The sequence below is a fragment of the Macaca nemestrina genome, chromosome 7 (genome assembly GCF_043159975.1).
Source record: "Macaca nemestrina isolate mMacNem1 chromosome 7, mMacNem.hap1, whole genome shotgun sequence".
Taxonomy (NCBI): Eukaryota; Metazoa; Chordata; class Mammalia; order Primates; family Cercopithecidae; genus Macaca; species Macaca nemestrina.
The window spans coordinates 32772447-32785283 of NC_092131.1; the positions used below are offsets into that span (position 1 = coordinate 32772447).

General features: G+C 41.7%; 1 protein-coding gene across 4 annotated transcripts in view; it reads left to right on the top strand.

The window, feature by feature from the left end:
* Positions 1 to 3531: 3531 nt before the first annotated feature.
* The window catches only part of LOC105495785 (NIMA related kinase 9), a 44424-nt gene continuing 35118 nt past the window's right edge, over positions 3532 to 12837 (top strand). For 3 of the 4 annotated variants that reach the window (XM_011765549.2, XM_011765550.2, XM_011765551.2), the window contains exons 1-5: positions 3532 to 3884; positions 6317 to 6494; positions 9633 to 9688; positions 10229 to 10299; positions 11859 to 11964. In XM_011765549.2, coding sequence (XP_011763851.2) covers positions 3666 to 3884; positions 6317 to 6494; positions 9633 to 9688; positions 10229 to 10299; positions 11859 to 11964 — 630 coding nt within the window. In that variant the 5' untranslated portion in view covers positions 3532 to 3665. Of the gene's footprint in view, positions 3885 to 6316; positions 6495 to 9632; positions 9689 to 9810; positions 9936 to 10228; positions 10300 to 11858; positions 11965 to 12837 lie in introns of those variants that run through there. The other variant, XM_011765552.3, reaches the window with a different exon arrangement.

Genomic DNA, 12837 nt, shown 5'->3' on the forward strand with positions numbered 1-12837 from the left:
TAGTAGAGATGGAGTTTCACCATGTTGGCCAGGCTGGTCTTAAACTCCCAACCTCGTGATCCACCCACCTCAGCCTCACAAAGTGCTGGGATTACAGGCATGAGCCACTGCACCCAGCCCAATACATGCTTTATAAATCATTTATTCAGTCTGTTGCAGTGGTGTCTCATATAATGTTGAGATGCATGTATAATTTTAAATTTTCTAGCATCACATTAAAGAAGTAAAAACAGGTAAAAATTTGCTGATTCTCCAGCCTCCAAGTAGCTGGGATTACAGGCACATGCCACCACACCCAGGCAATTTTTGTATTTTTAGTAGACAGGGTTTCACCATGTTGGCCAAGATGGTCTCGAACTCCTGACTTCGTGGTCTGTTCACCTCAGCCTTCCAGAATGCTGGGATTATAGGCATAAGCCACCGTGCACAGCCAAAAATTATTTTTAGTAGTATATTTAACCTAATATACCCAAAATATTATTTCAACATATAGTTAATATAAAAATGGTTAAGGAGATGTTTTGTATTCCATTTTTCATGTAAAATCTTGAAAATCCAGTGTGTATTTCAAGCTATACCACATCGATAGCTTAAAATTAGACTAGCCACAATTCAAGTGTTCAGTAGCTACATGTAGCTAGTGGCTACTGTGGCAGACAGTGAAGGGTATAAACTTGGGTTGGTCTTTGGTAGGTTCTTTCATCTTGACAGTAACTCTATGGCCCCTGGGAATTTGCCATTCACAAATTGGAAACTTCTGCAAAATAGCATTCTAACCATTCACTTGTTAGAGTAAAATGTGGAAATAGTTTGGTTTCAGCCAAAGGCGCTTTAAAATTTTACACCTTGGCCAGGTGCAGTGGCTCACGCCTGTAATCCCAACACTTTGGCAGGCCAATCACTTGAGGTCAGGAGTTCGAGACCAGCCTGGCCAACATGGCAGAACCCCCTCTCTACTAAAAATATGAAAATTAGCTGGGTGTGGTGGCAGATGCTTGTAATCCTAGCTACTCAGGAGGCTGAGGCATGAGAATCACTTGAACCTGGGAGGTGGAGGTTGCAGTGAGCTGAGATCATGCCACTGCACTCAGCCTGGGTGCAGAGTGAGACTGTCTCCAAAAAAAAAAAAGTTACACCATTAGAATAAATGTTGACTATTTTTGAACTTATGAATATTCAAAGGTAAGACAATTAGTTTCAGTTAGATCCAGTATAATGAAGAATTTGGCAGGAATGTCTCTGCTCTGTAATAGGACATGTTTCTTCTAAGCTTGTAGTATCCATGCATTATCATTAGAACAATTCAGTTTCAGGCCAACCAAGTTATAGAAAACTAGTTCCTCGTTGCAAAGGTGCCAGAAAAAAATAAATTTTTAAGCTTTGGCTGAAATCTATTCAGCCTCTTTGAAAGTCAACATTCCCAATTTTAAGTCATTTTTTTTCCCATTCAACTGAGAAACTATTGAGCATCTTTTCTGTTTAACAGATTAACCAAGAATAACAGAATTAAGTTAATAGAATTAACAGATTTAAGCCAAACTAAACTCGAGTTTATCTAGATAAACAAGAGGCAATACCTATCCTCAAAGTGCCTTCTAATTAATAGGAGGATGTAGATGGAATGGCCTCTACCTGGAATGATATCTCTAGTTTATTTAGCCACCATTGGACTTAACATTTTGTATATTCCTCCAGGGAGCCTGCACTCACACAGCAAGTTTGGCTTGGACAGATGCCCCTCCTAAATGCCTTTCTAGAATCTTGCACTTTATAGCCCTTATACAAACTGTTTTAATTGCCTGGTGGTTTTCTGTTACATGAATTGTAAGCTCTCTTAAAGTAGAAACTTTTCACAAATCCGTATGACACAATTTATTTTTATGTATTTATTTGAGACAGGTTCTCGCTCTGTTACCCAGGCTCAAGTGCAGTGGCATGATCTCGGCTCACTGCAACCTCCGCCTCCCCGGTTCAAGCAATTCTTGTGTCTCAGCATCCCAAGTAGCTGGGATTACAGGTGTGTGCACACCCACTAATTTTTGTATTTTTAGTGGAAACAGGGTTTCACCATGTGGGCCAGGCTGGAATCGAACTCCAGGCTTCAAGTGATCGACCCACCTCGGCCTCCCAGAGTGCTGGGATTACAGGCGTGAGCCACCACGCCCGGCTAGTCACATGGCTTTCTCTTAGCCCCATCACGTCCTGCTTTTTCAGATTGCTGGGTTTAACTTCCCAGCTCCCTCTTACTAGGTCTGTCACATTAAGCAGGTAACTTAGGTGACTCTGTTTCTGTAAAATGGGAATGTTAGGATAATACATAATACACAGGATAATACATAATAATGTGGGATAATACGTGAAAAACCTTTAGCATAGTACCCAGAACATAACACTCAATAAATGTTAGCTGTTATGTCTGTGATGTAGACCATATTCTCACAACTTTTTATAGAGTTCAAAAACAAGCTTGGAGATGAGAAGTTGCCCAAGGTCACATAACTGATGGAACACCTATTGTTCACCGTATTGCTGTTTTCCTACTTGACGGTAGGGAGCATGTTATTGCAGATCTCCTGTTCCCAAACAGTGTGTGGCACCGAATGCTCAATGTTTCATGAGATCATATGGTCAAAGATCTGGAAAAATCTGAATAAACTGAACCTGGAAAAAGAGACGGGGGAGAAGGAAAGTGTCAGGAAAGTTGACAAAATATTTTTGGAGTTGTGTAGAAGAGGGAGGGACTTAGGATGGCTCTGGGAGAAAGAACTGGAACCAGGGACTGAGATGACAGGAGGCGGACATTTAGGCTGTCTATATTACTTTTTTTTTTTTTTTTTTGAGACAAAGTCTTGCTCTGTCATCCAGGCTGGAGTGTAGTGGCGCGATCTCGGGTCGCTACAACCTCCTCCTTCCATTCAATTGATTCTCCAGCCTCAGCCTCTCAAGTAGCTGGGATTACAGGTGCCTGCCACCACGCCTGGATAATTTTTGTATTTTTATAGAGACGCGGTTTCACCAGTTGGCCAGGCTGGTCTCAAACGCCTGACCTCAGGTGATCCGCCCACCTCGGCCTCCTAACATGCTGAGATTACAGGCGTAAGCCACCTTGTCCGGCCATATTATCTTTACTATACTATCTTTCTAAAAAAGAATGCTGTCCAACGTTGGAAGGTGAAAGAAGGTGTACACTGGGAATGCTTCCCCAATCACCCTCTTGTCACAGACCTGAGGTCAAGATGAGACTGGACGACCTCTGAACCTCGAAGTTGTATGGGGACCGGACCAGGGAGGCAGAGGAGGGTAAACAGACCCGAGAGGCCGTACTGTCAGTGATGCCCTTGTTCCCGTGGGAGCCCTTCGGTTCCACGCAGTTCCCACCACGCGCCCGCCAATCCCAGCCCGAAGCCTCACTTAGCAGGCCTTCCCCGAAAGCGGGAAGCCTTGGCCGCTAGACTAGCCAAGCTGGCAAGCAAAGGCGGGGGAAACTCAGCCGGGCCGGAAACACAGAGAACTGCTTCCGGGTCAGGGGGCAGGAGCCACCATGGAGCTTCGCGGGGTTGCTGGGCTGACGGATCCGCGGGCCGGCATCTGAAGCGAGCGGGACGCAGCGCGGCTAGCGCCTCCGGCCATACGCAGGCCGGTCCCGAAGGCCCGCGGTCGCCGCCATGTCGGTGCTGGGCGAGTACGAACGACACTGCGATTCCATCAACTCGGACTTTGGGAGCGAGTCCGGGGGTTGCGGGGACTCGAGTCCGGGGCCTAGCGCTAGTCAGGGGCCGCGAGCCGGCGGCGGCGCGGCGGAGCAGGAGGAGCTGCACTACATCCCTATCCGCGTCCTGGGCCGCGGCGCCTTCGGGGAAGCCACGCTGTACCGCCGCACCGAGGTAGCGGCCCTCGGCACCTGCCGTCCTGTCTGGCGCTGTCGGGTCGCCCCGAGTCCTTTCTTCCCGGCCCCGCTTTCTCAGCGTCGTGAGCTTAGCGCTTTAGGCGCCCACAGGATATATGTGTCAGGGTCTTCACCGCTCTTCCCACTCATCGGCACAAGAAATTGGCAAGATCATTGGTTTGACTAACTAGTCATTTTTGATTGGCCTAAGTCACCTAACCGTCTCTGAGCTTTAGCATCCCCATCTGTAAAATGGGCTTACTGATAATACCTTGAAATCATCCTTTTTTTTTTTTAAGATTATCTTGAGAATGAAACGAAGGCGCTTGTTCTGTAAATTAAAGTGGTATACGAATGTGAGGTATTGCCAAAACTTCCCTCCCCTCATGCTGTATATATAGTTTTCCAAGGTCGGGGTGAGGAGGACGGGCATAGCTTCAAAATCCCCACACCGGTGGCACCTCCGTAGTTTGTGTCATTATCTTTAAGTTCAGCTGTGATCACTCAGTTGGAAGCTTTTCTTGAAGCTCATTGGGAAGATCTTTGTGTGTTGGTTCTTTATCAGTGTTTATCCTACAGGGTTTATGCATGGGAAGTACTCTGTTGGTATATTCTAAGCCATTAGTTCTTAATTTGGGGGGCACAAGGACCCCTTTGAGAACCTAACATAAGCAAAGTAATCTTACCCCCTCCATCAACACATTTGCACATAGGCACATCCTTTGGAGAGATCCATGGATCACGGAATCCCAAGTTAAGAATATATACTAGTGTAAAACCCTGCAGTGATGATTCTACTTCCAAAAACTAACGATATACTGGTTTTGATCATAAAATCTTACTTTAGGGTAAACATTTAATGAGAACTTGCTGGGGTTGCCGAAAGTGATCCATCCATCTGCAGTTCTGGTGTGTGTTCCAAGCCAGCATACTTTTAAGGCTGAAAGATGGAGAAGGAGAGAAGTGGTTGCAAGAAAATATTTTTAAGTGTTCTTTTTTATCCTGAAGCCACGTTAATGTATGATGTTAGAGTTATTCTTAGTAGTCTGTTTTCTTTTTTGCACTCAAATGAGAAAGAGGAGATAAGGATTGTTATTTCTATATTTTAGTTAGAGAAACTAAGACAGTATACTTAAGTCACTTGCTCACTTATGTTATAAGTAAATCTTGGACTAGAACTAAAGTCTCACATCTTGCCCATTGCCTTTTTATTATTATCCTGTTGAACTTGATTACTGGATTTGTTTTGAGTTAAATTTGATTACACTTCTCAAAAATTGCATAGCGTTATCCATATCACCAAATATTTATTAGGTCTGTGAATTTACAGAAGTTCAGAAGCACTCTTTTCCTCTAGAAGCTTATATTTCAATAGGAAAAGTTGGCCATTGTTAGTAAACACATAGCATTAAGTTGTATATGTAGAGATATGAAAAGAATGGACAAATATTTCAGTGTATGGGGTCTAAAAATTAAAGGCATGGTTACAGTAAAAGGTTCATCAGAGTCTTTTCAAAAACATTGTAAAGGCTTGGCAGAGGCATTCAAAAGGATGGGGAGGGTTACATTGGTGGAGATGCTCCTGGGCTAGGAAGCAGTGTCAGCAAAAAATGAGGCCAGGCACAGTGGCTCATGCCTGTAATCCCAACACCTGGGAGGCCAAGGTGGTCAGGTCGCTTGAGGCCAGGAGTTCTAGACCAGCCTGGGCAACACAGTGATACTCCATCTCTTAAAAAAAAAAAAAATTTAGCTGAGTGTGGCAGTGCAATGCCTGTAGTCCTAACTACTGGGGAAGCTGAGGTAGGAGGATTGCTTCAGCCCAGGAGTTCAGAGCAGAAATGAGCTATGACTGCACTGTATCTCAAAAAAAAAAAAGATGGTAGACATCAGGAGCTACAGGTAAGTTTTCAGGAATGGAAGAAAATGTGATACATAAAAGTGTGAGAGATTATAGAGTTGCAAAAGGGGGCATGACTTATCCAGAAAGGGTAAGTCTAAATTTATAAAACTAGAGGCAAGTTTAGTATTTTCATTTTAGAAGCTGTGACCAACTATAGATAATTGCTCCCCAGTTCTCTACCTCTCAAGTATTCTTGCCCTGCCATAATCACCATCATGATTAGCAGTCTGTCATAGTATCCTCAATAGAATCTTTTTGAGACCTATGCCCAGCCCATATTTTTACCTGGAACTGACATCATGCAAATTGAGTGTGACGACGACGTCGTAATGCTTTACTTCCCCTGTCCTGTGATAAATTATAATGCTAAATTGTACACATAACCTTTGAAGTCTGTTAAAAGGAAAAAATAAGAGGAGTCAGTCTCTGCTCCTCTTAGGTAGTTTTGCTTCTAGGCTTACAAATCTAGGTGTGGATTCATTTGCTGCCAGGCAAGAGGAAAAGCACGATACCTCTGTTACTGTGTTTAGGATGACTCACTGGTTGTGTGGAAGGAAGTTGATTTGACCCGGCTGTCTGAGAAGGAACGTCGTGATGCCTTGAATGAGATTGTTATTCTGGCACTGCTGCAGCATGACAACATTATTGCCTACTACAATCACTTCATGGACAATACCACCCTGCTGATTGAGCTGGAATATTGTAATGGTAAGATAGAGTTCAGTGGGACTTTCTCCAGCAAGACTTTCGTAGACTCATAGTTACCTTGAGGAGAAGAATATAAGAAGAGACATATACAGTGATAAAAACTTTAAATGGCCGGGCGCGGTGGCTCACGCCTGTAATCCCAGCACTTTGGGAGGCCGAGGCGGGCGGATCACAAGGTCAGGAGATCGAGACCACGGTGAAACCCCGTCTCTACTAAAAATACAAAAAATTAGCCGGGCGCGGTTGTGGGCGCCTGTAGTCCCAGCTACTCGGGAGGCTGAGGCAGGAGAATGGCGTGAACCCGGGAGGCGGAGCTTGCAGTGAGCCGAGATCGCGCCACTGCACTCCAGCCTGGGCGACAGAGCGAGACTCCGTCTCAAAAAAAAAAAAAAAAAAAAACTTTAAATGAATGTCTCGAGTTTAAGAGAAACTTTTCAGGCCTTGGAGAATTTTGAAGTGGTTAACGAAATAAGGAGAGGGATTTTCCCCCTGCATATCCAGATTTTCTCTTTTGATTATAGTTCCATTTTCAAACTATCTTTTCTTCGGTTGGATTTTACATTTATTTTTCAAGTTTTTTTTTTTCATGAAATGACATTAGTTAACCAGAATGTGGCTTGGCAGTGCTTGATACAGTATTTAATAATATCTTGTAGGTGATATTTATTTATATTTTCAGCTAAAGCTATCCTATTGAAAAGTAGTCCAAAGATCATAACTGAGTGAAAGTGGTATATATGGTAAAGCATGGCGCTATTTATCTGATCCCTGATTTCTTCAGATCATTTTGCTTGTAAGATAGCAGTATAGCTTAGTTGTTAAAGAAAATAGACTCTAAACCCAAGTTTGTCTACTTTCTAGCTCTATAACTGTGGCAAGAAACTTAACTTCTCTGTGCCTCAGTTTCCTCACTTTATTTTTATTTATTTATTTTTTTGAGACAAAGTTTTACTCTTGTTGCCCAGGCTGGAGTGCAATGGTGCCATCTTTGCTCACCACAACCTTCGCCTCCTGGGTTCAAACGATTCTCCTGCTTCAGCCTCCTGAGTAGCTGGGATTACAGGCATGCGCCACCACGCCCAGCTAATTTTTGTAGTTTTAGTAGAGACAGGGTTTTGCCATGTTGGCCAGGCTCGTCTCTAACTCCTGACCTCAGGTGATCCGCCCACCTCTGCCTCCCAAAGTGCTGGGATTACAGGCTTAAGCCACCGCACCCAGCAGTTTCCTCATTTTAAAACGAGTTTGTTGGCCAGGGACAGTGGTGCACGCCTGTAATTCCAGCACTTTGGGAAACCAAGACAGGCAGATCACTTGAGCATAGGAATTCGAGGAAGGCCTAGGCAACATAGTAAAACACTGTTGCTACCAAAAATGCAAAAAATTAGCTGGGTGTGGTGGTGTGCACCTGTAGTCACAGCTACTTGGGAGGCTGAGGAGGGAGGATGGCTTGAGACAGGGAGGCAGTAGTTGCAGTGAGCTCAGACCACTGCACTCCAGCCTGGGCGATGGAGCCAGACCCTGTCTCAAAAAAAAAAAAAAAAGGCTGGGCACGGTGGCTCACGCCTGTAATCCCAATGCTTTGGGAGACTGAGTTGGGCGGATCACGAGGTCAGGAGATCGAGACCATCCTGGCCAACATGGTGAAACGCTATCTCTACTAAAAATAACAAAAATTAGCTGCACATGGTGGCGCGTGCCTATAATCCCAGCTACTGGGGAGGCTGAGGCAGGAGAATCGCTTGAACCAGTGAGTTGGAGGTTGCAGTGAGTGGAGATCACGCCACTGCAGCCTGGTGACAGAGCGAAACTCCATCTCAAAAAAGAAAAGTTTATTGATAACAGTACCTACTTTCTAGGATTGTTATATTACATGCATAGTATTTGGTAGGTAGAAAGTGTTTGCTACATACTGTACTAGCTGTTAATCATCTTATTGCACAAGAGAACCTCCAAAGCCCTTTTCTGAACTGCATGCTAAAGAGGTTCCAGCATGTTCGTCCCTTATAACTTTCTTGTGTAAACTCTTGTATATTATGATCATTGGTGATCAGTGCCATATACAAGATTCTGTTAAGAATTTTCGAAGTAGGAGAAGCCCTAGGACATTAACTGCTTTTGTGATTAGGAAGAACTAGAACAAATGATACATTTGTTGAAACTGAGTTACTAAGTTGCAGGGGAAAAGAAGTAAAAACTTACCCAGGGCTAAAGTGTAAGTTATAGTTGCAGGTGGGATGTAAGATGAACCATGATTACTTGCGGTCTGTATTACTAGATAAAGGAAAGAGAGAAGTAAATTCACACTTATTCCACAGGAAGGAATTAGTAAAGAGAGTAATGATAGGAAACAGTCTAGGGGTAGACCCTAAATTTTGGGAAATTTTTTGGTGTGAAGTAGAAAATTTGTAAATATATACCCTATAAATACAAAACATTGTATCACAGATGTAATCCAATTTTTTTCTTTTTTTCCTGAGATAGACTCTCACTGTCACCCAGCCTGGAGTGCAGTGGTGCGATCTCAGCTCACTGCAACCTCCGCCTGCCAGGCTCAGGCGATCCTCCCACCTCAGCCTCCTGATTAGTTGGGACCACAGGCACGTGCCCCCACACCTGGCTAATTTTTTGTATTTTTGGTATAGATAGGGTTTTGCTGTGTTGCCCAGGCTGGTCTTGAATTCCCAAACCCAAACGATTTGCCCACCTCAGCCTCCCAAAGTTCTGGGATTATAGGCGTGAGCCACTGTGCCCAGCCTAATCCAAATGTTATAGTAGTCACAACTGGGAGAGTTGTTACAAAAATATTACAGAGTTCTTAAAGGAGAGTTCTAGAAAAGAAATCTGATTTTGAATATACTTGTTGGGAACAACAAGAATGGTCTTTACTCACATCTTTTCTTAAAATGTCTTTTTTTTTATTAAGACTCTTGTGTTAGGGAGATCTTTGAAGAATATTTCTGATGCAGTCCTTGAGAGATGGGAAGAGTTTTGTGCCCATGTGAAAAGTCAAAAGAAGTAGTTGCCTATGGAGAGAAAGCAGAATCCTTCATTTGCTTGTGTCACCTAAAAAACCCTGTAACAGGAGCCAAGCTTTGATCTGTATTAAGCAATTCAAACCTGTGTCTTGTTTAATTGCAGGAGGGAACCTGTATGACAAAATCCTTCGTCAGAAGGACAAGTTGTTTGAGGAAGAGGTAATTCATATTTCTATGGAAGGAAGTTAGAATTGTAGTGTTGTAATTCTTGCATTCTAGTTCTGTATTTACTCTTCCAATAATGAAGAGTGTTTTTTTCCTTTTGTTCAGACTCCTTCCAGGCTCTGATATTCATGAGAAAGGAAACCTCTAACAAGGAAGCTGTCTATAGCTGCTTCCTAAACGTTTTACCTCCACATCATGATTCTCTGTGGGCTTTCTTTCCTGGTTCTATTACTGCATACTGGTATGCCCAGTTTTCTATAACTTTGCATTCTTCCTGAGTTTTTCCACATGTCTGCTTTACCATACTATATATTATAATGACATTGGAACAATTTTATGAGGAACCTGTTTTTTGTGTTTTTTTACCCCTTCACTTTTCTTTGCCTACTCAACCTGCAAGGAAGAGATGTCAAGTCATGTTGAATCATAACTTCTGGTTGCAGCTTTCTTTGTTTTGTTTGTTTGTGTATGTGTGTGTATTTACTTAAATGGAGCTTTTTGTTTCTAATCCAAATATTTATTTTTTCTCTGCAGATGGTGGTGTGGTACCTATTTCAGATTGTTTCAGCAGTGAGCTGTATCCATAAAGCTGGAATCCTTCATAGGTAAAAAGTAAAAAAATTTATGGATGGATTCTTCTCTACCAATTCAGCCCCTACCCTGGATACCCCCCAACAACACTTTTATTTTCTTGATTAAGCAGCCAAGAGTTTTTCCATTTATATCATTAGGAAAGGAAAATAATGAGGAATGTTATTTTCACTCCCTGAAGTTAAACCATGTTTATGATCTAGGAAGAATCTCCTCAGTAGCCAAGTACTACTTAGTCATTTTACAGACAAAAATTTTAGAATTCAGTTTGTTAATTCATCAGTAAAGCCTAGAAAGCACTATGAGAAGTAGTATTTGGTAAGATTCACAGCAGTAATAATTGGCAATTCTTTTTAATTCTATAATTAAGCGCTTTTAATTTAAATAAAAACCTCTTCACTTTGTACAGTTAATTGTACAAATTTACCAGATCTTTAAAAACAAGCACATTTCCATTCATTTCTAGCTATAGAAGAGAACCATCTCAGTAACATTTTCACATCATTATACCCTTCTTAAGTGAGTCATTGACTAGTGCCAGAGATTAATTATAATACACTAAGATTTCTTTTTTTATTGGTTTGTTCATTCAGTTAACATATATTTCTGGATAGCTATTGAATGGCTTCTGTTGCATGTTGTTATTTTCTTTTAAAAGTAACAAAGTATATTGTTCTGGTTTATTCACATCTTTCAATAAGGAAGCCATAGTGAACCAGGCACAGTTCATTTTGTTTTACATATGGTCAATTAATCTTTAGAAAAATAGCCTGTGATTTTATTTAGATGACTAAATGGCCTAATCATATCGTTGTGGGGACGTGTAGGCCTCTTCTCTTGCCTTAACAGATTATTTGAAACTTTGACACCAACCAAGTTAGTTAAAGTTGCCTTGATATCATTTAATTCAAGGCATAAGTGATAGTTGAAGAGCTGTGGTATCTTACGGGAATTATGGTTACCTAGAGCACCATTTTCCTCATCTGACCCACTCAACTTTTCCTAATAGCTTCAGTAGTATGGGAGATATTTCTATGCTGTGAAGCCCTAGAGGATGAAGTTAATTCTCTGCCTTCACTCCTTTAAAGTCCCCACTTCAGTGTTAAACACCATGTGAAAGTGACGACCACTGTGGGATGTTTAGGACAGAATATGAGCAATGGTAACACTCTTTTTTTATTTTATTTTAGTTTTTGAGACAGGGTCTCACCCTGTTGCCCAGGCTAGAATGTAGTGGTGCAGTCATGACTCACTGCAGCCTCAGCCTCCTGGGCTTAACTGATTCTCAGGTGCTTTAGCCTCCCGAGAAGCCAGGACTACAAGTGTTTGCTACCATGCCTGACTAATTCATTTTTTGTAGAGATGGGGTCATACTATGTTGCCCAGGCTGGTCTAGAACCCCTGGCCTCAAGCAATCCTCCTGCCTTGCCCTCCCAAAGTGCCGAGATTACAGATGTGAGCCACTGCACCCGGCCCACACTCATTTTTATTCTGTAATAATCCTGGGCAAGACGGGGGATGAAATAAAACAATTATCTGTGTGAACTTAATTTGCAGCATCTTTTTTTTTCAGAGATATAAAGACATTAAATATTTTTCTGACCAAGGCAAACCTGATAAAACTTGGAGATTATGGCCTAGCAAAGAAACTTAATTCTGAGTATTCCATGGCTGAGACGGTATGTGTTACCCTTGTCTTAATTTTTATTTTCTTTTCTAGTACTGGGAAATATAACTATACTCCCTAAATCTTGCATACTTTTCTCAATATTCTTTCAAGTTTTCCATACTTTTAATGAATGTCTTCAGAAGTCTTTTTCCTGGGCCCACTAGCAGGCATTTAAGTCATTGCCCACGTTACACCTCTGACCTCATAACCTTTTTCCAATACTGATTAGGGGCTTAATCTAAAAGCAACAAAATGCTTTACTGTTTTGTCCAGGTTAGGGTCTTTAGTAGATTTCACTTTATCTCTTATTTAATGTTTGAGCTCAAGGTGTTAGACATCTCTTTTTGTTTTTCCTTTGAATGCTTCTGGTTCAAAGAGAACCCCTATATTACAAGTGAAGGCTGATGCTCAGAGAACAATCTATTCTTTAATATTATACACAGTCTGAACTGCACAGGGTTCCCCTCTCACGTGATTTTGAGAAAGATCATTGGTAAAGAGTAGACATAAGTTGATCTTTGGGACAGTAATCTTATCCTTTTAGGAATTATAAAACCCAGTTATTATTCTAGTTTCACAATGCTGTATCCTTAAAAGAACTTGAAAACTGATTTTGGCCAATAATTTTTTTTTTTTTTTTTTTTTTTAAATAATGTCAAGATTTGTCTGCAAGCAATTTAGATGTTTAGGGTTTGGAGTCTCTGCTTCAGGGACTCAGATGTTTCTATGATGGAGGCCAAAGTGAGCTTCTGAAGAAGCAATCATGTCTTTATATGGATTTTTCTCATCAAGAACAATCTGATAAAACCAAGACTTGACTCTTTTTAGCTAGTTAAATGCAAAGAAGGAATGATATGAAAATTTATAAAAGCCATGTAAGCCA